The 27,855-nt window shown below is 38.8% G+C and overlaps 1 protein-coding gene across 1 annotated transcript; it reads right to left on the bottom strand.

Moving 5' to 3' along the window:
• Positions 1–27,747, bottom strand: LOC131681738 (sodium-coupled monocarboxylate transporter 1-like). The gene is made up of 4 exons (XM_058962726.1): positions 27,460–27,747; positions 1,848–1,938; positions 1,374–1,783; positions 1–1,294 (listed from the first exon to the last, which is right to left on the bottom strand). Exons 1-4 carry the CDS (start codon positions 27,717–27,719, stop codon positions 259–261), a joined length of 1,797 nt encoding a protein of 598 aa, XP_058818709.1. The 5' UTR covers positions 27,720–27,747; the 3' UTR covers positions 1–258.
• Between the last annotated feature and the right edge of the window lie 108 nt (positions 27,748–27,855).

Below are 27,855 nucleotides of genomic sequence, written 5' to 3'. Positions count from 1 at the left end.
GAATTTTAATATTTGTAATTATACTAGTTGAATTCTTTATTATTTCATAAACTTTTAATTGAATTGTGATATAAAAACACCTATTGTATAATTGTCTTGTACTTGAACTGTTTGTAAAAAGAGTTTTCCCTCCAGTTGAAGAGCATTTTGTACACGTCCTCTAAAGTCCGATGTTTTTATATTAGCATCATTATCGCAGACTCCTTAAATCTACACGTTTCATTGCTCCCAAAATTAACGCTAGTATTTTTATCCTTATCAAATTTTATCTTTCGCCGAATCATCCAACAGACGATCGTCACTTATCTTGACAGTTAATTTTATATTACAATTGATGTCGTCTTTACACCTGACAAACGGTGTCAACAGTCGCTGGTCGACCACTTTTCCACCTCCTGTACAGATACTAACGGAGTAGGCAACAACCAAGAATATAATCAGCCCAATAAGCGAGTAGTACATAAAACTAATTCTGAAAATGTACGGTAAATCTTCACTTGGGGATGGTGAGTTATTTGTTACTGTAGAATTATCTAGCGAGAAAAGAATTCCCTCGTCGCATCCATCATTGCGCAGGAGGAGGTAATCGTAGTGTAGCTTCCCAAGGGATGAGATCCAGAGAGTGATCATACAACTGATGGATATTACGACACCTGAAACAACTCCTTTCGTATTGGCTCTTGTCGACACCATTCCAAGAGTAAACATTCCCATCACTGAACCGGATATGACACCAGTACATGAAACTACAATTTGTATGACAGAACCCATCTTTTCCACGACAAAAACTAGAACAATTACAACCACTCCCAATATAACTACAATCATTTTCATTGCGGTGCTAGATGATCGTTCCGAAACATTGGGCCGAAAGGGGCGGATAAAGTCTTCGTAGATTGTTCCAGCTAAGGTGTTCAGGCTAGACGACATTGTAGATAGTGCAGCTGAGAAGACTCCGACTATGAATAGGCCCGGAAGTCCAGGGATTTTACCACCTGCATCCATAACGTAAAACGGAACCACTTGATCTAGTTTTTCAACTTGTTTGGTGGTCACAGGGTCGCAAGCCTCGTATTTGGCGTACATCAGTAATCCGATGAAACAAGCCAGTGAATTGATTGTAATGAGTCCAAAGATGTATATCTTTAGTGAGTTTTTTGCAGCTTTGCGCGTCGGTACGGCAAGGAAACGCTGAATACAGGCCTGGTTGATTCCGAAAACAGCAATCCAGTTGGTAGTCAGACCGAACACAACACACCAGAAAGACGTACGCTGGGTTGGATCTGGATCCGTTCTAAAGTAGAAACCGTATTTGCAAATCAGTTTCAATGATTAAAAATTCATTCATGGTAATTATGATCGGATATACTCACCCAAAAAATATCAGTCGACCACCACGATCTGCCCGTCGCCAAACTTCTGCAAAACTACCCACGTCGACTATTCCCAATATAACGATCGCAAGAATGGCTGCTATCATTAACAGGAACTGTAGTGTATCTGTCCAAACAACGGCTCTCAGTCCCCCAACTGTGGTGTAGAATATGCAGACTACGCACAAAATCGGTGTAACCAAATGAAGGTTGATGCCCGAAACTTGGCTGAAAGCTAACGCTGGAACGTAGATTACTACCGGGATAAGGAATAGCGCCGATAAGGCAAATACAAAGCTAGCCGTTAAACGAACAATGCGGTCGAAACGCTGCTCCAAATAGCTGAAACTGGAAGTTAGTTGCATATCTAGGAATACTGGGAGATAGATATAGTGCATTACGAGACCGACCTGGAATTTTATAACTTTCGGTTATTCTAGGAAATGTTTTATTGTTAAAAAAAATTAAACATACAACAACAGCAGAAATCATGAACATCCATATTTGAGTTCCGTAGGCATAAATATCCGTTGGCACGCCTAGTAAAGTGATTCCGGAGACGGACCTTAATAAAAAAAATAATATTTCCATTAATGTTAAAGTGTATGGCAACGTACTCAAATTCGATGAGCAAGGTAATGCAATATGTGCACCATAAAGTTGAAGGTTTCTGAGATATAGGGTAACGAACCTATTTTGTCCCTAAACCTTATACAAGTGGAAATATTGACAATAGACCATTTATTGATCAATATATTGATGGTATGAAGGGGTTTTAAGGGGTTGACGTATTGAAGTAGTCTTGTCAATACTTTTATTGACAATATTGTTGCATAGTGTAGGGTCCGCTTAATAGGGAGAAAGCTGTACTACTTTTGAGCAATTCTTAAATGAAGCTATATTATCCAGACACGTAGTCAGAGGGAGGGCTAGAATGCTAAAGCTCCTCCCGAAACTATCAAGAAAAAAAAAGTTTTAGAAAAACATGAATATCGGTGACCCTTAACAAATTTGTGTCTCATGAATACGATAGATTCGATTTAAACAAATTTGGAGAGGTCGAGGAAGAGGGGAGCGGGGTTCGTAAGGTGTTTTCTCTGAAAAAATAACGTCCTCAAACAATTTTTTGGTGATGCATAAAGTCTCTCTCTTAAAATACGTTTATTTAGGCCCAAATGCTGTAGCTTAACGAGGCCGATAATTCATTTTTTTTTATATTACATGTCACATGTTAGTGGGGGAAGGGAAAGCCGTATTTAGGGGCGGCTTGCTCCCCTCTTATGTAAGTAAAGGAAAAAGGTAGGAAGTGGGATACATATTGTGTAATTGACATCGTCGTTTGCTGATTGATCATTGTGGCGGATATGCACACTTTGTTGTAGTGTTGTAGTTTCCAGCGTGTAATCGCAGGGGCGAGGGGGGGGGGGGTCGATATTTCGGATAATTATTGGCACTCTATATCATCTGCATGTGCGGTATGTCATGATGTTCTGGATAGACGGTTATCAAGAAGAGTGTGCACCGAAGACTCGTGAAGCAATGCCATATTGTAGATACAGGGATAGGTTGGTGAGATTCTACTGTGAATGAGAGAGGGTAAAATGTATTAAACTTGGACATCAATGGTTTTCAAAAAGATATAGATAAGAAAAATATAGGGGTGGTCACGGCTTGCCAGGACGTCCCGGACTGGCACATAGGGTGATCTACCTCGGGCCCGAAGGGAATCTATTAGTTGGGACCTGGCAACACAGTACTCTGCGCACAGCCAAACAACATGCTCGATGTCGTGATAGCCGTTCTCACAAACACAATGATTATTTTCAGCAAGCCCTATACGACGGAGATGCGCGTCAAACGAGTAATGGTTGGACATGATCCTTGACATCGTACGAATAAAGTCCCGGTTCACATCCAACCCCTTAAACCAAGCATTCGTTGATACCTTCGGGATAATGGAATGTAGCCACCGTCCCAGATGCCCATTGCTCCATGAGGTTTGCCAACTATCGAGCGTCCTCTGACGAGAGATACTGAAAAATTCGTTGAAGCAAATTGGTCTTTCGTAAGTGTCGCCTTCTAATGCGCCCACCTTGGCTAAAGAGTCCGCCTTCTCATTGCCCGCAATAGAACAATGTGACGGGACCCAAACCAAGGTAATCTGGTAAGATTTTTCAGATAAAGCACTCAGATATTCCCGTATTTTCCCCAGGAAATACGGTGAGTGCTTTCCAGGCTTCGCCGCACGGATGGCCTCAATGGAGCTGAGACTATCCGAAACGATGAAGTAATGGTCTGAGGGCAGGGTGTCAATGATCCCGAGAGTATACTGAATGGCAGCTAATTCTGCGACGTAAATTGAAGCAGGATCATTGAGTTTGAATGAGGCAGCAAGATTTTCGTTGAAGATACCGAAGCCTGTGGACCCGTCGAGAATTGATCCGTCAGTGTAGAACATTTTGGCGCAGTCGACTTGATGGTATTTGTTATAGAAAATATTTGGGACCACTTGTGGGCGAATATGATCCGGAATTCCACAAATCTCTTCCTTCATGGATGTATCGAAAAATACAGTTGGATCAGAAGTATCTAAGAGATGAGCACGGTTGACGTTATACGTAGATGAATTGATGTTCTGTGCCATGTAATCGAAGTACAAGGACATGAATCGGGTCTGAGAATTAAGCTCGACAAGCCTTTCGCAATTTGCAATCACCAATGGGTTCAGAATATCGCATCGAATGAGCAATCGATATGAAAGGTCCCAAAATCGATTTTTCAGCGGAAGAACGCCCGCCAGCACTTCGAGACTCATCGTATGGGTCGAGTGCATGCAACCCAAGGCAATACGCAAGCAACGATACTGGATTCGCTCCAGTTTGATGAAGTGTATGTTCGCAGCGGAGCGAAAGCAGAAACATCCGTACTCCAACACTGATAATATCGTTGTTTGGTACAACCTGATTAGGTCTCCTGGATGGGCACCCCACCATGTTCCAGTTATTGTACGGAAAAAGTTGATCCTTTGTTGGCACTTCTGTTTCAGATACCTAATGTGACATCCCCAGGTACCTTTAGAGTCGAACCATACCCCGAGATATTTGAATGTTGAAGCCTGAGCAATAGTTTGATCCATTAATTGAAGCTGTAGTTGCGCTGGTTCACGCTTTCTAGAAAATACGACTAGCTCAGTTTTCTCCGTGGAGAACTCGATACCCAGCTGGAGAGCCCAAGCAGACAAATTGTCCAAGGTATCTTGCAGTGGTCCTTGCAAGTCGACGGCTTTAGGACCTGTAATAGAGACCACACCGTCATCTGCAAGCTGCCTTAGCGTGCAGGAATTGACAAGACATTCGTCAATGTCATTCACGTAAAAATTGTAGAGGAGAGGGCTTAGACATGAGCCCTGGGGAAGGCCCATGTAGCTAAATCGTGATGTCGATAAATCGCCATGCGAGAAATGCATTTGTTTTTCAGACAACAGGTTTAGCAAAAAGTTATTTAAAATTGGCGAAAGACCATGCTGGTGCAACTTCTCATAAAGAATGTTGATCGAAACTGAATCGAAAGCCCCCTTAATATCCAAGAATACTGATGCCATCTGCTCTTTGTTAGCATATGCCATTTGAATTTCTGTTGAGAGCAACGCAAGGCAATCGTTCGTCCCTTTGCCTTTGCGGAAGCCAAATTGTGTATCTGACAGTAAGCCATTTTTTTCGACCCAATTGTCGAGCCGAAACAGGATCATTTTCTCGAACAACTTCCGGATACAGGACAGCATTGCAATCGGACGATACGAATTGTGGTTGGAGGCTGGTTTTCCTGGTTTTTGGATGGCGATGACCCTCACCTGTCTCCAGTCATGTGGGACAATGTTACCCTCAAGAAACCTATTAAATAAATTCAACAAGCGTCTTTTGGCAGAGTCTGGCAGATTCTTCAATAAGTTGAATTTAATTCTATCTGGCCCCGGGGCTTTATTGTTACATGATAAGAGAGCAAGTGAGAACTCCACCATCGTAAACGGTGTTTCGTTCGCGGTATTGTAAGGCGACGCGGCGCGGTAGATTTTCTGTGCCGGGGCGGAATCCGGACAAACCTTCTTGGCGAAATCGAATATCCAACGGTTTGAATATTCCACGCTCTCGTTAGTACTGTTTCGGTTTCGCATACGTCGGGCCGTGCCCCAAAGAGTGCTCATCGATGTTTCTCTTGTTAACCCGTCGACAAACCGGCGCCAGTAACTGCGTTTCTTAGCTTTCATTAAATTTTTCATTCGCTTTTCTAATATCGCGTACACTCGATAACTAGCAACTAACCCGTCGTTCCGGAAGGTTTTATACGCGGCAGCTTTCTCCGCGTACACGTCTGAGCACTCTTTGTCCCACCACGGGTTGGGAGAACGTTTTTGGGTGTTCACGTCGGGTACTCGTTTCGTTTGAGTTTGAATCGCGCTATCGAGAATCGAGTTGGACAAAAACTTATATTCTTCCTCCGGGGGAAGTATCTGTGTTGAATCGATAGTTTTGGATATCTCAGCAGCGTAGCTCTTCCAATCAATGTTTCGTGTGAGGTCAGGAAGGAACATTGATTGGTGTCGATGGTCTTGAACCAGTGGTGATTGCAATTACAATTGGTAAGTGGTCACTACCGTGGGGATCAGATATTACCTTCCACTTGCAATCTAACCGTAGTGATGTCGAGCATAAAGATATGTCCAGTGCACTTGCTTGCGCAGGTGGTCTAGGAATTCGTGTCATTTCCCCTGTGTTCAGAATTGTCATATTGAAGTTGTCACAAAGGTCTTGAATTGTCGAAGATCGATTATCGTCGTATAGACAGCCCCACCCCGTACCGTGAGAGTTAAAGTCTCCAAGAAGCAGGCGGGGCGAGGGAAGGTGTTCAATCACGTTGGAGAATCTTCGATATCCCATCATGGCCCTAGGAGGAATGTAAATAGAAGCAATGCAAAGATCTTTGCCTTTGATTGTTGTTTGACAAGCGACAACTTCAATGCCTGGCGTCGAAGGGAGGTTGATTCGATTGAAGGAGTAGCACTTTTTGATCCCTAAAAGTACCCCCCCATATGAGTCTTCTCGATCCAAGCGGATAATGTTAAAATCGTGGAAGTTGAGGTTTATATTAGAAGTTAGCCATGTTTCACATAGGGAAAATGCATCACAATGATTGTAATTTAGCAAGTGTTTTAATGAATCAATTTTGGGGATAATACTTCTGCAGTTCCACTGTAAAACAGTGATCAGATCCCTGATTCCGTCTAATAAGTTAGCCATCGAAGGATACGATCGCTGTAAGGAGGGGCCATTGTTCAGTCAACTGTTTTAAAAATGTTCTTACTGTTGGTAGAATAGCAACCAGCAAGCTTTTCATAGGATCGGTAATGTTGAAAGCTGTGAATATCCAGTCCACAATGTCAGAAAATTTAAGGAATCCCGTTTTAGGTTGAGTTTCTGACTGTAAAATTGGAGCACTTGGGATTTTTGGTGCCCCGGGGAGTGCTGGGAACTCCTGGTTGTATCTCAATTTCCCAAAACCAGGAGGTATTATCTTCGGATTTGTACCAGCACTTCCAGTTGATGAATTATTTTTATTTTGTACCCTTGTTTGGGACAACCTAGGACCCTTACGAGGAAGTTCAGGTGAGTTTTGATTAGGTCTTTTCCTAGAGTTTCCAAGCGGAGCCAAAGAATGCCCCTCGCAAGGGTCGTTAGAGGCGTTATCGTCAGTTGGCAAGAGAGCGAATGGGTTTTCGGAGATAAGTGGAACAGCTCTTTTAAGCATTTCTGCGTAAGAGCGTCTGGAGCGATCTTTGGCGGATCGCTTCAGTTTATCCGCGCGAAGTTTGTACGTTGGGCATGTCAAAAGTGCATGCGGATTCTCCCCACAGTAAACACACTTCTCAGCGGGGCTACTGCAAGTATCATCCGCATGGCGTTCCCCACATTTACCGCACCGTTGCTTGTTGCTACAGTAGGTGGCCGTGTGACCTAGCTGCTTGCAATTGGAACAATTCATGACCCGCGGTACAAACAGGCGTACAGGTAGACGAGCTCCTCCCACTTCAACGTAGCTCGGAAGTGCAGATCCGGCGAAGGTTACGCGAAACGAGTCTGATGGATAGTAATTACCATCTTCGATGGACTTTGAGTGCAATTGCTTGCACTCCAAAATCTTAACTGATTGAAGGTTAGGGTCCTTAAAGCGGCCAGCCCCATCATTCATCAGATCATCGACAGTTAGACCCGCATCACTTACCACACCGTCGATCTCCACATCACGAGAAGGGATGTAGACGCGATACTCCAGCGTAAAGAGGCTATTGCTAACGATATCATTGGCCTGTTTCAAGTCAGTAACGACTACGCGCAGTTTATCTGACTGAACCTTTTTAATCTCGGTTACGGCCGAGTAACGTTTTGTCAGCTCCCGTGCAACAGTTATGCTGTTTAACGGTTTATTTTTGGGCCGAAAGTATACCACCCAAGGACCAGCGGATCCATCCTGGTAAACCTTGACTCGGGGGGGCTGTGAGACATTGGGGGAAACTGGGGGAAGTGGATCGACCATAACATTATCTGTCTCAGTATCAGATATACGTTCTTCTTCTTCATAATATTCCTCTTCGGAGGGTGATCCTTCTGTTTGTTCCATTTTGTTGCGGGAGCAACACGCTCGACCGCACTGTTTAACTTAAATCAAAATAAAAAATCAAAAGCAATAAAAAGAAAAAAATCGATAAGAAAAGTAAAAAACGAAACACTTCACCAGTTGGTTCCTGACGAGCTGGTAGGTGAATTGATCCTTCGTTTGTTTTATCCGTCACCCGCGTGACCTTCACACAGTAGAGCTGATATAGCTCGTCTAAACAAAGCCGTCTTTCAGGCAAGAAAAATGTTTAGTAACGCACTTCACTGCACTACTTTAACTGATATCGCAGGTAACAATTATCACTCGCGGGACTGTTTATTAGTAATGCTTTACTGCAGCCTCTGCCACAGCAAGCACCTTCGTACCACCGAAAAAACTAAACCACACCGGAGAGAACAAAAAGCACTTGTTTCCCGGTACAAAGTTGGGTTACGAATGATGATGCATAAAGTGTTAATCTACTCAGTCAATTTCCATGCAATGATGCAACATTTGATCAATAATTTCCTAAACTCTCGCTAAAAATATTGAAAATTGGGCGAGTATCAATGAATTTTCAGAAAGCACCTCGGAACAATGCGGTGAACACCATAACTCAACACCAATCGCTTTGAAATTTCGCACAGTTCTTCTTCACATCAATTTTAGACAACCAATCACTTATTTATCTACTTCTTCCAATTTTCACTCTAGGGCTATGTTTACATGGTTGCTTTCATGTAACTTTCAAATGGTTTACAATATCGCCTTCATGTCAAAAAGGAAGTTGCAGGAAAGTTTACGGGCCTTTTGAAAAACCTATTATTTTTGATGGAGAAATGCGACTAACTTATGAAAAGGTCGTAATAAAACAAAATAATTGTGTTGTTAAAACAAAAGTTAAAATATCTCGAGAACTGCTACATTTTAGAAAATTTTTGTTAAGAGCATTTCGATTTAGAATGGCGTTTAGAATCATATTCAAAAAGAAAATTGTATTTTTGACTGCAAATAGTAAGAATTATAAAAATATGTCAAAAGTTGTTGTTAGGAAAACTTTTTTATTGAAAGCTTCTCCATGATCCAAATACACTAAAAAAGTTGCTTTTACGTCTTTAAACGATTAACATTAAATTTTTCACATTTTATGATGGGGTAACGCGAAAAACTTTTGAAAAGAGCATAATTACACGAATTAATTGTTTTGAAGGAGCAAAATTTCAAATATCTCGAAAACTATCGCATTTTGGAAGATTTTTGTTAAATGCATTTTGATTTTAAATGGTGCTTAGAATTATATTCTGTAATAAAATTACAATTTTGTATGTCAATTAGTATGAAATTTAAAAACATGTACGAAGTTATTGTTAGAAAAACTTTTTTACCAATTTTTTCTCCATCATGCAATCACATTCAAAATGTTTTTTTTTCTCTTTAGGGTTTTGGTAACAAAATATAAAAAATTTAAAAAAATGGGTTTTTTCGCCATTTAAATTTTTATCATAAATTTTTTTTTTTGAAAAATAACACATTTTTTTCAGTGTATATTTTTGACAGACAGAATTATTCATTCCCTGTAACTTGTTCTCAGAGAGTTTTGCTGTATAAAATACAGTAATCGAACAACAAATTTTTGAAATTCATGCGCGTAGAAACGTTTACGCCCTTTTGAAAAATTGCTCTTGTATCAAAATATTCCATTTGCCAGAGAATATCATGGAGATTCATACAGTGAACACACTTGCAAAGTTTCGTTCGAATCGACGATGGTCATATTTTGCGGTCGGCCGGTTTCTCATGGAATCCCTCCATTTACGGAGAGCGACTAAAATTAGGCGACTGATTGCATTTGTAAGTTAGTAGTTGGGGTTAACGTTTCGATTTAATCTCTTCAGTGTGCGGTAGCCAACTTGTCCGCAAACATCTTCAAGTTGCTCGAGAGAACGTTGATTTAGAGAGCGGCGATCTCTTCGGCTGATCGAATAGTAAACACGCAATGAAGCACTTTCTCTCATTCTTTTCAGGGCTCATTGTGGATTACAGAAAGAAGCACAGAATGTAAGGAAGCAATAGAGAACCAGTTAACATAACATATGAACACTTAAAGCAACCGACTGGCCCTGAGTGGTGTTTTGGGTCACCAAGCACAGAATCTAAATTTAAAAAATTAAAGGGTTGTGTACAGGACACGACCACGGTGACATTAAAAATATAGCTTTTCTCAAGAGCGTGCAAATGAATTTTATCTATCACACATATCGACACACGTTCTTGTTCACTCGCCTGTTTTCATATGTTACAATTTGCTATATACCCTGACCCTCCCCATTAAAACATAATTTATTGAAGGTCTTTTAACGGTAATCTATTAATTAATCAAGTATCTCACTAGGTGATTGGCATTATTTGGCTGATCCATCTAGTAAAAATAGGCTGGTCTGTCCAGAAAATATATTCAAAAGAAAAGTTCCATATTGAGAGCTGTGATGAGGAAACCCACGCTCGCCAACGGAAATATACAGATTGTCCATAAAATATGAAATTTCATTTTCCATTTAAATTTTCAATAATGTACTAATGAACTTAAGTAAACAATCTTAAGTTTAAGTATTTCTTAATCGATTAGTGGTGGAAAAATGAAATTATTTGATAAATTACATTGTTATGCAACGTTCGCACTACCAGTTAAAACGGGTTTTTATGCCATCTTGGTGACATCTTTCTTGTTGCTAATTATTAAAACGTGTTATAACTCTGTAGTGTAAACATTGTATTATTAAACCAATTCTGCAGCGTTTTATGTTATATAGGTGTTTTATGTGGTAATAGGACTGACATAATTATATCTTCAGTACAGCGGTTTGTTTCATAATTTAAAACAGATTTATTTTAAAATTTAAATTAGTATACCCAACCGTATTTGTTGTATACCTTAAAACGCAATTAGAACTGTGTTTTAAATACATAGGGTAGGACAGATATTCTGACTGGTTAAACTGGGAAAACAATTTTAAGTCCAGTAACGCTTAAGACATGGCTTGAATTTGAATCGAAAAAGAACACCCGCTTCAACTGCTGCTGGGACGGTAAGTTCTGTTTTAAAATTTTCCGTTGTGTGCAGTACGAAACAAAAGTGTTTGAAATTAGAAAACAAAAAGTTCTGCTGGGAATGTGATTGTTTCCGATGCAATTAAACTCAGATTTTTCACGCAGGGAATAGAGGCCGTGTAAATGAAAACCGCGTAAATTTAAAAAAAACGCGTTAATGAAAACCGCGTAAATTTCAAAATCCGCGTAAAAAAACCTGAGTGTACTCTCCTATATAAAATACTACGCTGCTGAACAGTGCAATAACTACAGAAGCACGTTTTCAGATGCCTTACTGATAAAAAAACATATAACCGAAATATGAAAACCAATAGGCTCTTTACCCTACGCAGCTACAAAGCGCCGTAAACATGGATTAACAAGTTACAACGCACACGCATGCATAAAAATATATTTTTTTCAAACGCAACACTCTTAAGCAGCACACACCGTATTGAATTAAATCCAAACCACCCCACCCACCCACTTTGCAAATCATTCTGTGACACCGTGCTGGTACCCGAAAAATCCGCACACGACCACCGCTGCCGAAAATGCATAGCGTCTACCGCTTATTGTAGTGCCCAGACGCTGCAAACATGATCTTACCCGTTCGACATAAGAACAAAAACTGATTCAAACGGGTACGCGTCACCTCTATTTATAAACTAACCGTATATGGTTTAGTCACTTAGGTGCGAGTGTGTGCAAATGCCAACGTTACCGAAAATCGATAGCGCTTATTGCATCGCCCGGAGACGACGTTGCTCGTGTGGGATAAGAGCAACAACTGATTTAAACGGACATGCGTTGCTTCTATTTATGACTTTTCGTGTTTCATTGAGCAACTAAGCTGCCCTCTTTTGACGGCTGTGTCTGAGAAATCTGCCTCACGAATGGTATTTTTCCCGTTTTTTGTGAACTTTTTAATTTTACCAATTTCCAAAAGTCTGCTTTTATTGGGGAGATATTAAATTATTACCAATATTTAAGTTAGGTGTTTCTGAATCGGTTGGTGTATGAATGATTAAAATCCACCTAGTAATATCGGAGTTATAAGCGTGCAAACCTTACATAGTTTCGTTACATGGGAGATAGTTTAGATTTTAGAATGACACCTAGCCCCAGATAGTGGAGTAAGACATTTTTAATGTCAAAAATCCCTTCAGGGAGTCAAAATTCACATCATTGCTCAGGTAACTAAGGGACTGTTTATAATATTATTATTATTTTTTTAAAATAACATGTTAACCGATTTTTTAACGTGATTTTTGGCTTCAAAGTGCTATCTGTGCCATCTACAATCCAAATTATGATGAACCCACGACTGATTCTCCAGGTAAAGCCAAAGATATGTCCTCGCGAAGCTACGTTTGATACTGCACCTCTTCAAAGTAATTTTCGGTTCCAGTCTACCGTTGGACAACATACTTCCGGCTCCGTAGCTGACATCCACCGTGACTCAAATTATGAAGACACCACGACTGTTCCTCCAGGTAAAAGCCAGAAATGTATATGTTCCTCCGTAGCTAGACATACAGATACTGCCTCCTTGGAAATGAATTGCCGTTCCCAGCTCAGAATATACTACCAGAACGTGAGAGGACTACGCACAAAGATCGATGAACTGTTCGTAGCAGTATCCGACGCAGACCACGATGTCATTATCCTGACAGAAACATGGCTGAACGACGAAATCAATTCCCTGCAGCTGTTTGGACCTAGATATAAGTTCTATCGTAACGACTGGGTCACCCAGTCGCTGCTGGTAAAAAACGCTTTTAATCCACCAAATAGTGTGATGAGACATTTCTTATAACTCACATCACTCTCTTCGGATAATATATCGACTGAGAATAATTAGGACTTGACTTAGGCAGGACTCAGAGAATCGCTCAAATCAGCATAGGACAACATCAGTGCTAGAAATCTCAAACCACATCAATGGTAAAGCGAAAAAATGGCCCATAAAACAGACATACAAACGAATTATTGCTATTGCTCTGTTAATAAAATATCTAAATTCCTCAATATGGTGCTGAGCCAAAAAAATCGATTTTTTAATCGATTTGAAGTTTATACTCTCAATAGCGTTTACTCAAATTTCCAACGCGACTGAGAACTAAGAAATGAAATCGCAGCTACTGATATCACGCTACCACTGACGTGCATAGTTCAAACTTTACTTCGACATCGACTTTTTCTAAAAGTGACTTCCCAGTAGTATCCTTGATTTATCGCTAATCCTAATGCCAAAGAACAAATAAAAACCTCTCGAAACCGAACCGTTTGGGAAAGTCATCAGACACGAAACTTTTCGATAACCTTCCGTCCCTTGCGTTAATGCACTGGGTGCACAATGCTCTGAAAATCTAGCGAAATTTTATTAGACCACCAGCGGGTTTCATTCAGAGCCATTTGCGTGGCGAGTTGAATCTGTAAAGAATACTAAAAATTAACTTCTATTCCATAATTTTCATTTCAGCAATTCGAGAGATCGTGCTCGTCATGAAAAATAAACTGCGTTGTGAAGCGACGGTCACTATGTATTAAAAAATCACGGATTAATAAAAAATAAAACTATTAAAAAAATTCAAATAGTTTATAATTTTCACACACTTATCAGAGAAACTGCTTTCGTAATATTGTGTAGGAAGAAAGACGAAAATTTCAGTATTTTCTCTATCTGCAATATATAAACCCTTAAGTATCTGCAACATTTAAACCCATAAGTAGTAATTAATTGGTATACGAATTGGAATAGGTTCGCCAAAGTCGATAAAATAACCTCTTGAAAACTACCTAAAAATAGTAGTAGTTCGATGCAATAAAAAAACCTCCAAAAATGGAATGTACCTATCAATATGGAACACAGTGAATAACACATACAGAAGACCAGTTTTAATCAGTCTCATGGTGCATTTTAGGCTGACAAAATGTGGACTTTGATTAAATCGGGCAATTTTCTTTTTCTTTATAATAAACTGAAGCTTTCAAAATATTCTTTCCGTCCCTTGATGTTGTCTGTTAACTATTTCCGATTATTTAATATAAATTTCTCTTAAAGGAGTTTTATAGCGTAAAATAAAAAAAATGAACTTTTTATTGTGGCATATTTGCATCTTCATGATAAGGAAAGCATGCTCAAGAAAGGATTTACTCGAATTCAGTCTTGTACGTCTTTTTTTACAATGGAGAAGACCTCTACGTCCTAGCCCTGTACACGTGCTATTGGTAGGGTCCAAGTTACCGCACGGGGTGCACTGGGGGCGTGTCGGGCTCGAATGGTGACGCTGCCATTAATACCGACTAAACTCCATTGGGCTCCGCCATCGTTCCTCCCAGGCAGGCCTTAAAAAAGGAGCTTCATTTGAAATAATGCGCTGATCGGCGAACGCGCGCCATATCATCAGTCGCATCTTGACGAATTCATTCGTTCGTGCTTCAATATACCGTTCGTCATAAAAGAACGATTGCTTCTTTTTCGGACGAGTGTTCATTTGACCGAAGCTGGCAGTTGGGTAGCTATCACTCCTCGTGTTGCCGACACGGTCACAGTCGTTGCAAACAACCAAGAAATTTCAATCATCTTGTGCTACCGTTCGTATTCCCTTGACCACAAAGAGGTGTGATGAATTGCTATAGCATTCGAACGAAAATTTCGTTTGACATTTTGCTGCCATAGGTTTCGACTGTTTCGCCGATGGTGAAAAATAGCCGTGGTATATTTTGCTATTCAATATTCATGTACATATGAGAGAGATAGTATCAAGGAGTTCAACTTATTTGTGTTGCAATGCCGAATTTATGATTTTAATAATCTTCCCAACCGACTTTTATCATACTATTGCAAGGTGAATCTGCTGACTTACCATTTTAATTGGCATGCTTTATGTTTGGTGCAATGCACTAATGCTGCACTATCGAGTACGGTAGGTACTGCTTCTTGAATATATAAATCCTCTGCATCTCACTGCACGAATGGCGAATTTGGTATTAAGACTCTTCTAATCATAGCTTTTTGTGGTTGTTTATATAATCACATGTTTGAAAGGGGCGGGTGGCCGAGTGTGCAATAACCAAAAATAAATATAATGAAGGAGCGTCAGCGAATATTATTATTGAAAATATTTGCTGGGTTATTTCCAAAATCCACCGATAAAAGTTGCATGAATGATGACGTATTTGGTCTAACCACAAACGTTACTGAACTTTTCCTGTAACTGAATATTTGTCTTAAAATGCTCCTAACTCGATCAGTAAAAATTTTATTATCATACCACTCGTCCCATTCGACACATAAGTTAATTTTAGACTGAATAATGTTCTCATATCTTTCAGTAGAAGGCTTCAAGTGAACATTTAGAACTAAAGTTGTGGAGATGTAACATACCTTACGATTAAGAGTTTTAAGCACATGCGAATAGACTACAAGAACAGTTTAATAAATTACAGTAAAAGTATTGTTTAAATATGGCCAGTTACATAATTCCCTTAACTGGAAGCTACGAGTATATTATTTAACGGAAAATTTCACACTTTTTAATGTGTGCTGGGATATACTGAGAGTTTCTATTTTTGATTTTTAATCGGGTTTTCCCAATTCATTTTTATCAGGAGAAAAGACGGTTTAATTTATCATGCCCCGCTAAGCGAAGATGTACATACTTTCGAGGTATAAAGATTTCACTTTCTTTACACTTTTCATTGTTATCATAATACGGTGCACGACTTGATTAAATGACGACTTCTAAAGGACCATTCATAAATAACGTAGACTCACAATTTGACCTCTATAATGAAAAAAAATAAGATATCTATTAAGAGGATAAAGCTATCCAAATCTAAAAATATTTATTTTTCGTATGTAATTAATAGTCATAACTCATATCACAGTATTGTAAACGCCGAATATTTTCGGAGACAAATATATTAGAACCGGTTTGCACGGAGTTGTGCCGAGTCAACACGTAGAATTTAACAGCGTTTAAAGATTATGAAATCCGTGTAAATGATTACAAAGGTTCACTACTGTTTTAGCCATCGAAATTTAAAAAAAAATCAATCCACCTAACGTTTACCATCGGGCTTTTTAATAGGGACCCGGGGCTATTAAGACAGTGGAGGTAATTCGAACCCCTTCGATTTCTCAGAAAATAGCAAGACTTTCTGACTATCGTAACTATTCGTGGAGCCGCTATTCTGAAACATGACAAAGAGCTGAATTTGATTCTTTGTTCTTTGTAGAAAGGAGATACAATATGATTCGTTTTTTACCATTCTCAAAACAAAAATCATTATAATGGAAAAACCGTGATTAAATCAGCAAATATATGTAAAAAAATGGTAAATGTTTTGGAAAGCTCCTATTTTATGGAATGATTTTTTTGTTTTGGGTGAAAACACAGGTGTTTACGAGACGCTCACCACTTTTGTGCGAAATGAGCGTACGGGGCTATTCGGACCCCCTACCTGAGCAAACGAAAAGTCCATAATACCCCCATGGTCATGGGGTTTGACATGGGTGTTTGAAATGGGTTCAAACCATGAAAATACCATCACCATGGTCCGGTAGATCCCATATAAAATACCGTATGTTGGTATATTTATGCGTTATTGAGACCATTTTATGGTATCTTGATGGTTGTGAATTTTGTCACGGACCATATTTAAGGTCTTTTCAAGGGGCTATGTGGTGTTTGAACCCATGAATATTTGCTCGGGTATTCAGTCAATCACCGTTCAGCGGCTTGCGGCTGCGCACACCCTTGCACACGCCACAGCAAAGAAAATACATGGGCCGCCAATCGACAGCTGTGACATACCAGATTAGTAAAGCAATTTTTTTGCTTCTTAAGGAGTGTCTCTTGTAACTAATTCATAGGTAAACATAATTCCATTCCAAAAAAATTAAAGAAAAATGACGGTCTGAATTGCCCCGTAGGGAGGTCCGAATTACCCCTACATTGTAAAAGGATGGAAAACCGTAGAGGTTTGCAAATCGTCGCCTAGCGCTGCCATTGAGTGGTGCAAATGAACCTTTTATGGCACTAAAATGTAGCAGAGGTTTCAAACTAACAATTAGGTCCTTTAACCGGTAATTTTTTTTTTTACATCTATCCTAAAAGGGCGATTTGCTTAAGTAAGTCCGAATACCCTCGTGTTCCCCTATATTAAGTTAATACATTGGTTTTAATGCTTAACTTTTACAATTTTTTATGTCCCAGATGATGATTTAGGACTGCAGGATTTGCACAGTCAAAATCTTCTTCGGAGAGGAATTTCTTGCGATTATCTTTGCAACTGTTATTTTGTATTTTTGTAGGCCGCATAAATGAAAACCATGTAAATGAAAACCACGTAAATGAAAACCGCGTAAATTTCAAAATCCGCGTAAATTTAAGAATCCGCGTTAATGGGAACCTCGTTAATGGATACCGCGTAAATTTCAAAAGCCGCGTAAATGAAAACCGCGTAAATTTCAAAATCCGGGTAAATGAAAACCGCGTGAAAAATTCTGCGCAAAAAACCGCGTAAAAAACCTGAGTGTAATTACCTTAATAGCGTACTAGCTTCGTCGTGTCTGCATAAATACATCTAGCTGAGTCGACTAGAATGTTGAGCACAATTCTCTTTAAAACCCATTTATAATTAGTAATACAAGAATAGCAAAAATTCAACCTCCCTCCCCTCTCGTAAACAAACGTGCTATTTTTATTCTGCGTGCTGTTCATTTTTTATTTAAATTGAGCATGTACTAACTCAAAATAAAGTCAGAAAAACAAATACTAATGTATTCTTATCTTGGACTAGTGCAATAGTAGGGGAGCCCGGGGCTAGTTGGTGGTTGGGGTAAGTTGGCGGAATCCCTTTTTCTCTGTTTCTATTAGACATATAGCGCTGTCTCTTCTTGTGTACCTCAAGTTATGTGAAACCCGTTATCCAATGTGGTTTTGTTGCAAAACGATTTGTTTGGTGGAAGTTGTGGGTGATATTGTGTTTTCGAGCATACCAAGTAAATTTTCTAAATTTTAAATACTTTGCGTTATTTAGGGTGATTTTCAATCTATTTCCCGAATGATTATATTTTTCGATAGCGCGTGAAAAGAGCTTTCAGTATCCGTATAGATATTATTTCTATCCACAAACAAAAGTTTTTTTTAAATAGTTTTTAATAAAATATGCGGTTGGGGTAAGTTGGCGGTACTTGCTGCATGCGGGGCAAGTTGGCGGTACTATTTACAATGCAAAAAAGTCATCAAAATTTTTATTTCTGGAATTCACTCCAAAGTAAAAAAATCTTTTTCTTGTGTATCTCGCCAATGTAGGAGACATTTATTCCGGCCAATTGCATGAAGAATTTCGAAAATTTGCTTTTGAATAGGCAGTACGCGTCAAAGTCAAAATGCCGGGGTATTGAAACTGAAATATAATAGCAAATGTCGGTTAATACACAGTTTTCTCGAAAAGACATTCAGCACATTCCAAAAGGACCCATGAAGTAATTGAATCTCCATTTGAATGCTTAGTTTTTGGCGTATACTCACATACCGCCAACTTACCCCGGGGCCGGGGTAAGTTGGCGGGTTTTCCGAGTCACGTATTTTTGTCTCTAAAAAAGGAGACAATGCATCAAACACTTTCAAAAAAGTCAGAGATGTTGCCAACAGTCTGCTCTTTCATGCCGCGTGTTCTATTTTGCAAGATCTACCTACATCAAAGCGATAAAAATTGAAAACTATAAACACCGCCAACTAGCCCCGGTCTCCCCTATGTATTTGTAGCATACATTCAACAATAAAACAGCATTTACATGCTCGCCATGTTCAAGGACATATTTAACATAATATGAACTGGCAATGGTACAATGAATCCACAACTTATTTCATTTTGTCTGTAGAACGTCCTAAATAGTTATCTGAACGTTTTTGATACTCGATCTACTGTATCCAATCTATTTGTAGACTCGTTGTAATATGTATGAAATAATGATCAGAGGTTTTTGAAATTTTTAATATTTTCGACCCATTTATTTATTTCATTGTTGCTTAAAACTCCAGTTCCACAACGTAAAAAATGGATGAAACAAAAGGCAACACTAACTTACTAACTGTTGAAACAAGTTATTGTTGAATAAAGCGAATGCTAGTACTGTTGTTCGCAATAGTTTAAAATACACTCAACTATATCATTTGCCGTCCTTATTAAATACAAACAACACGCTTATGTCAATCCCCATATGATCATTAATTTTCCGGCAGTCGCGCTAGTGCACTGAGTGCATGCTGCTCTGAACACCTAGCGAAATCGTCTTAGGACACCAGCGGCTGCTCGTTCAGTGGGCCATAAGCGCGACTTCCGGAGGGTAAATCTTTTTGCCGAATAAAAAGCATAAGTTATTCACTGCTATGAATAACTTTATCACACTGATATGTGTTTCAAAATTCTTAAACCTTTTAGGAATATTACTATAAGTAAAAACTTGGTGAGTGTATCCATACCACCATGCGTAACAAGTAAGAAACAAGCAGTCCAAATAGGCTGTACAAATATCAAACGAATGCTTTCGTCTGAATTTTAAACCAACGTGTCAAGCCCCCTTGTATTCATTGGACAACGAACGAACGGGAGCGATGATCGATACATCAACGCAGTTCATGCTATTGTGAGAACGTAATCCAATGATAGCTTTAAACTGCAATAGATTTTTTTGTATCTCGCCCGAACATGGTGTTCATTCAAATGAACGCACTGCCCCCGTTGGTTCGATCGAATATGTTACGAAGGATAGCGCAAAAAGCAATGTGTAAAATGAAATCAGTCGCCGTTCGTGCGTTCGCAAAAACGGTCGACTGTCGAGAGCACTGCTCCCAGGAACTACCTCTCGGTATTACTTCTGGGGGGATGGCTGTACTTACTTTCACTCTCACTCACGCGTTCATACGTCCTGTATGAGGCTTACTTGGGTGCTCTCAAACACTCCCGCATGAGGCTGACTTTTGTGCTCACCTTTTTCGTTCCTTGCGAGGCTGACTTGTGTGCTCACCTTACTCATTCCTTGCTAGGTTTACTTTTGTGCTCGCCCCACCCATACCATGTGAGGCTGACTTGGGTGCTCACCCTATCACCTGGTTCAATCTCGATCGTGCCACTCTATTGTACCTCTATCACTCCCCCTGGCATCCCAGATATGGGATATTTTTCTTAGGCCCCACTTCTAACATACCATGTGAGGCTGACTTTTGTGCTCACCCTTAACATGCCGTGTGAGACTGACTTGGATGCTCACCCTTTCACTCCTCTGCCACGCCATGAGGCATCGATAGCTAAGTCCCAACATACTACGCTACGACCCTCCCGTCTTGGCATGAGGCAGTCCACTTATACGCCTATACACTCACTCTTCTGCCTTGCTTCGGGGTGAGTCTTGTACGTCTGCTAGAGCCCATCAAACATATGTTCATATGTGGCTGATAAAATCGGGTTTTCAATGTATTATAATAGATATTCAGTATTCGAAGAAGTTTCTTGTGAACGAGTGTAGAACAACTTTGTTTCTACTTACTTGAAGTCAGCAGTATAGCCAGATATTCCGTTTGGTGGGGGTTTGGTGAAAATCGAACGTATTGTCCAAACGGCACAATTCCGAAACGATAATTTTTGAAGTTTTGAAATTATGCAGAATTAATTTTTCAAAAAATAGTAACAGCGTTCGTGTCTTTAGCGAATTTGTTGAGACTATCATTTAAAAAAACTTTAATTTAGACATGAATATTAACCTGAGTAAATTCTCCTATTTTATAAAATGATGTGCTATTTAACGTTTGTAAAACTTATCGAAGATACTAAACCTCCGAAATTGGCGGTTTCAAAATGATGTTATCTTGACCTTAAATTACTGTTTTGGAACATTTATATGACTTATTCATATAATTGGTCATACAAAAAAAAATCAAATGCTCATCAAAATCGATCAGGACCTGCTAGAGTCGAATGGAAAACGCATTTTTTCATAAATTTCGCTCTACATTAGGAAAGTGTTATCCTCGTAATCAATCATACTATGTTTTCGCCTCAACTCGATGCATTCCCAAAATAAAAAACATTTTTATCAAATGTTGAAAGTTATGCAATTTTTGGTGAGCAGTTCTATTTTTCATAGACATTAAATCAATTCCAACTTCGCTTCCTTCCTTTTATTACAGTACTTCTCTTCCAAAGCGAGGTCAATATGAAAGGAAATCTGAGGATTATGATAAAAAAATGAAATTCGTTTTATCGAAATGACATTTGGCTTATTTAAATGGATTATTACTATATTGAACAATAAATAGGCGACAAAGGGTAATCCACAAACAACAAGCCATAACTGTTAAAGTATTCAAAATATATATTTCATGTCTTCAGTAAAGTTATTCGCAAAAAAAAACTTTACGCATTCAAACATTCATATCGTGAAAACTAAACATCAGAATAAAAAACATGTTAATAGCGTTCTGTCTGGCTGATAGGTCTTTCATTTAAAATTGGTTTGGATAAGATCGGTTCAGCCATTGTTGAGAAACACGAATTAGAGTTTGTCTGTTACATACACACACAGACACAAACATTGTCCCAAATCGTCGAGCTGAGTCGATTGGTAAATATGACTCGGCCCTCCGGGCCTCGGAAAAAATCTTGAAATTTTGAGCGAATTCTATACATTTCTTTTATAAGAAATGTAAAAAGGGGCGGGAGTGTACTTATAGCTGATTCTAATCGGTTAGCGTCTAAACAAAAAAGTTGTAATAGTATTAGCGTAGAACAACTCTAGGTAAACCTTAATAGCCACTTGACATTGCTAATTCGCTAGAACCCCAAGCCTCTCATTTGTTATTTGAAGACTACAACCAGCCTGGTCTTGTATGGAACACTACTTCTTTCGGTTATGCTTTCGCCTACCATTCCGACTCATCCCTTTCGGGATCTAGCATTGCTTTACTAGACGGGATGTAATTACTTAACATGCTGCAAATGTGTACGATCACGAACAGACTAAATCGCACGTTAGATCTTCTGTTCGTAAATGAAGATGCATACAAGAACTGCCATGTCTATCGTGTAGATGAGCCACTTGTTGAAATATCATCCTCCCCTTTTAGTTGAGCAGACCGGTCCTGGACAGGTCATTTTTGACGAGATTCTTGACGATTTGAAGCATAACTTTTCAAAAACCGATTTTCCTGGACTTAACAACTCACTGCAAACGATTGACTGGGTGACTTTGCTCAATAGCGTAACCGATGTAAATGACGCAGTGGAAAAGTTCTCATCGATCCTGACCCAACTGTTTGATATTATGTCCCAGCACCGCGTCCTAAACCAAAACCCATTTTGGTCCAATCGCCGTCTGACCCTTACTGCCTGAGAGCACTGTACTTCTCTCTTGTTCGTTCCATCCTGGAAGCTTCGGCTGTCATTTGGTGCCCGTACGCAAATGTCTGAATTAACTGAATTGAATCTATACAAGCTAGGTTTCTCCGATATGCTCTTAAAACCCTGCCATTGACTTATCCAGCTGCGGTGGTATTTTGCCGTTTTGACGTTTAAATTGGAGGAGGAAAACAAATCGTTTACATTAATCAAATATATCCAGAGCCGTGTTTGTAGGAAAAGTTCTAAGTGGTGAAATTGATGCCCCAAATATACTTTCTCAGATTAATGTAATATGCCCCCTAGAAGCTTAAGATCGTGGAATATTTTAAGACTTGACTATCAAAGTACTGATTATAGAAAGAATGAACCCATAAGGGCGATGTATAGCGTATTTAATAATGTGTATGAATGTTTTGACTTCTCTGTATCAAGCGATGTTTTTAAAAATAGGCTTTAACGGAGTCAATTGGTATATGAAACTCGGCCCTCCGAGCCTCGGAAAGTTTTCGTAGTTTTAGCGGATCCTATATATGTGCAAGAAATGTGAAAATGTTGTATACCCTTAAAATCTTGATTTATATCAAAATATGCTATTTTTCGGGCCATTCGGTACTAAAAAATTAGCGATGCTGCCATTTTTCAATCGATTTTCAATTCTTTAATTGCTCTGAATAGAAGAATAAATTACCTTTTAACGGTATGCTATGTTATATTCTTTTGATAAAAACACTGTGTGAATGTTAAAATGAAAGAAAGTAAAAAAATGTTCACAATATTCATATTATTGTATATTATACTTTTTATTGAAAATCTTTTTAGACTAGTTAGTATTTTTTTTGAAGTAGAATACTTCTAACGTTTTAATATAGCGGTCCCGTTTCAAAGTTTCTGCTGAGATATTTTCCCAGTTTTCAAAAGCGAATAACTTCTGTTGTACTGATCGAAATCGCTATATTTTTGCACTATATGATGATATTTTTTGAAAGTGGTAATTATCAGCGCTGATTGCGCCGAACAATTCAACCAAGCAGCGAGCGTTGCTAGGACCGCCTCTTTGCCATCCAATGAACCGCGACACACATATAAAAGCAGAACATAAAAAATAAATTGTCAGTTTGCTTTCTGAACTCGTAGTTGTTCATCGTTCCGTCATCTCGAAGCAATATAGAGGAGACCGGGGCTAGTTGGCGGTGTTTTCAGTTATCATTTTTTACCGCTTTGATTTTGGTAGATCTTGCAAAATAGAACACGTTACATGAAAGGGCAGACTGTTGGCAACATCCCTGAATTTTATGAAAATGATTGATACGTTGTCTTCATTTCTAAAGACAAAATTATGTGACGCAGAAAAGCGGCCAACTTACCCCAACCCCGGGCGGTACGTATGGGGTAAGTTAGCGGAATGCCAGAAAATAAGCAATCAAATGGAAATCCGATTACATCAATGGTCCTTATGAAATGTGGCGATTATCTTTTCAATAAAACTGTGTATTAATCGACACTTTTTATTATATTTCAGGCTAAATTCTCCATCATTTTGACTTCGACGCGTACTTCATATTCAAAAGCAAATTTTCGAAGTTTTTTAGGCGATTGTCCGAAATAATTGTCCCCTGCATTGACGAGAGAAACAAGAAAAAGTTTCTCCTACTTTGGAGTGAATTCCAGAAATGAAAATATTTGATGACTATTTTTGCACTGTAAATAGTACCGCCAACTTGCCCCGTGTGCGTCACCGCCAACTTACCCCAGCAGCATATTTTATGAAAAAGGATTTAAAAAATTACTTTTGTGTATAGATAGGTGAAATATCTATACGGATACTGAAAGATCGTTTCACGCACTATCGAAAAATATAATCATCCGAGGAATTGATTGAAAATCACCTTGAATAACTCAAAATGATGAAAATTTACAAAGTATGCTCAAAAACACAATATGGCCCACAGCTTCTACTAAACAAAATGTTCTGCAACAAAAACACATTGAATAATGCGTTTCACATTACTTAAGGTTCACAACGACAGACTGCGCTTTATGTCTATTAGAAACGAAGAAAAGGGGATTCCGCCAACTTACCCCTACCGCCAACTAGCCCCGGGCTCCCCTATTCCATAACTGCTGCCAGGCATCATTTCAATGATGTACAGGCATGCCAGTTTTATACATACAATGATTACAGACCACAGAAAAAACAGAAGGCTCTTTGGAGCCATACACTAATTACGTAAGTGCATATGGGGGGAGGGGGATTTTCAAAATATCTTACAAATTCTTATCTGAGGGGGAGGGAGGATTGTCCTTTCTTACGTTATATCATAAAAAAGTTTAAAAAATTAAATCCATAAGGAAAACATTCTTTTTAATAAGAAAAGGGAAATATTTTCATTTGTACCATATAATCCTTGTATATCAAACAATATGAGTAATTTTTTAGCTCTTGGTTGTACATTGTTCTGTTAGGGAACTGGAGTCACAATATGCCTAACAAGTTTAGAAGTGTTGATACCCTTCGTGTTGTTAGACCGACTTTGTTCTTTTCCAACGTTCGATTCAAACCCGCAAGGTATCTGGAAAATGTTTTAACATGCGATTGTCAAAGATCTTGAATGTCAAATACTTGCAGAGTGTGAACTGTATTTTAATTCAAGAAAATTCTAAGATGAGCTAGAAAGAATTCAAGAAAATTCTACTCGGAGCTATGCGTACGATAAGTGTCACAGCTGGAACTCAGAATAAATTCATGTCAAAAGAGGTGATAAACTCTTTTAAATTCTACATCACAAGAAAATAGATTCAAAGGAAATGGAATATAGCAAAGCAGATCATGTGGACCCAAATGGAGTTACTGAATATCTGACAACAGTTATTCTTTCTACTGGGCGAGTTTGGCATGCAATTAAAATTCTGCAGATGATTACAGTTAAATTTTGTCATGAGTTTTCTTGTAATAATTCTATACATATCGCTTTCGCTATCTTATTATTTGATGAATTAACAATTCGATTTTTTTATTACGATAATCATGATAAGATCTTATGTAGGGGGAGGGGGAGTTCACCAAAATCTTACGAACTCTTATCTGGGGGGAGGGGGAGGTTGAAAAGCTCTAAAAAAGCCTTACGTAATTAGTGTACGGCACCTTTTGGAGCTAAATAAACTAATTCCAAGGCGATCGTGCGGTTGGGTGCGAGAGACCGCGTTCTCTTGTTCTTTCAAATATGTGTGGCGTTCTTGAATAAATTCACCACAGCGCGTTCTCGAATAAATTCGCCGCGGCGCGCGCTCCAGTGCACCACGAAGGAGTGTGCTCTTTTATTAGTTTTCTTCTAGCAAACGGTAGTGTGACTGCGATTGACGATTTGAAGGAGATTATGTTCTGTTGATGGTTTGATACTGGGGGCAAACTGGGAAAAGTGAAACGGGATTTTCATTTTACTTACTTTGTTTGCGAATTCACTGCTCCGTTAAAAGTAATGTCCTGGTACTACATTTGTTGTCGGTTATTATCATACGTGACAATTGCAGGGTTATTGCGAAGAAACTTGGTTGGTTAGGGTTTGAATATATTATGTTTATAGGACATTCGCATGAACTCTCTAATGCTGACATTCCACGCGCAAATGTCCTTCTATTGGCTTTTAACTGTGGAGTGAGTTTAACTTCCAGTGAGTCCAAATAGTATTTGTTATCCGATTTGGCCTTTAATTTATTTTATTTGTGCATGCCATGCTTTAAAGTGGCCTATTTCTAAAATAAAACAGCTAGACGAATGCCTTTTGATCCCACTATACATATGTGGAATGAAATATTCAATAATGTGAGTAGTAAAGGTAGTACTTGAAAAACAATTACCCACTGGAAACTTGGGAACAAACCTAGCAGTTAAATTTTGCCACGGTAGGACCGAAAATTCATTTGCATAAACACATCGCGAGTGATATACGAGTAGGTAATGCATATATGTATATAAATAACAGAAACATTTGATAGCAGAATTTAATGCAACCATGCAGAAGACAGTAAAAATTACAGCATTCGAATTATCAGCCTAGTATTCGAATTACCAGCCTATAGTATTCTACTTCACTTCGGTTATGTCTCTAATATTACCTACTCATTTTTTTAATTTCGATTATAGAGGTTTTAACCTTAAGGTCATTCGCCCCTTGGGGTTAGAAAATCTCTTATGAAAAATTTCTAACCTTATGTGCGGGGTCGGAACTCGACCCCAGGTGCGCTGCGTACACCTGGGTTTACCAACTACGCTACGCCCACCCCTTGTTAATTAGTAGGTAGTCCAAAAACTGTTAAATATTGGAGGTGGCAGCACGAAGAATGTGCAAAAAATTATAATCACTCGATTTTGTGAGTAAAACGATCATTTCTTGACGCGTTGTTATTTGTTTATTTGTTATATTCCAACTGACCTGTATGGTCTTATTGAAAAGTTATAAAAAAGCATGCGGTATGGACAATTTTTGTGCCTAGTGTATTTAATATCGAATAATACAACCTTGATTAAAATAAGTTACTCTTTTATATCTCAACAGACATAAAAGGGGTCTACAAATTACCGATGTTTTAATTCGCTGCGATGTTCCACGATTCCGACAACCGATCGATGAATCGATTCTTTGTGGCTTTAAAGTACCTATCAAGAAACTGTAAATTCATTGTACGGTTAGGCACAAATCCCCGAATAATATAAGGAATGTAACACCTGAACCATTCTGTTCTGATTCCTGTTTATCAATATATACTTTGTCATTTATTCAAACCTCCTTAGTCCAGTCACTTTACACTATTAGAAAGTAAAGGTTTTAAACGTACACTACTCTATCATTTTTTGCACAATTAAAATAAAAACGAAGAGAACAAAAATAATTAACTTATGATGATATTTTTACTCACAACCCTAATGTACTAAACTTACGTTGCTATCAACGATGCTGCCACGGGAAATTTCGGCATAGATTTGCCACCCAACAAATATTCTTCCACGTTGTCCTGTTTGATTTTCGAGAAGAATCCAAAATAGATTCCAATGAAAACTGAAATTCCCAGCAGCAGCACAAAAATTCCGTAGTCAAACACCGTGAAACGATGAATCTGATGACTTGCATGTTCAATCGAACTGATGGTGCTAAATGTGGTAGGAAACACTTCCGTTACAAGATTCAAATCGAGACTCATGATTTGTGAACTACCCTCGGAGGATGGTGAAGTGCAACTACTCGACATTAATCTGGATTGACAAGAATCCACTGTGTCATTTATATGATATGATAAGTGCCCTTATAAAACATTGTTTGGCATTTGATAAAAGCTT

Source organism: Topomyia yanbarensis, chromosome 2 (assembly GCF_030247195.1).
Source record: "Topomyia yanbarensis strain Yona2022 chromosome 2, ASM3024719v1, whole genome shotgun sequence".
In the NCBI taxonomy this organism is placed as follows: Eukaryota; Metazoa; Arthropoda; class Insecta; order Diptera; family Culicidae; genus Topomyia; species Topomyia yanbarensis.
This window is presented reverse-complemented; position numbering and strand designations above follow the sequence as displayed.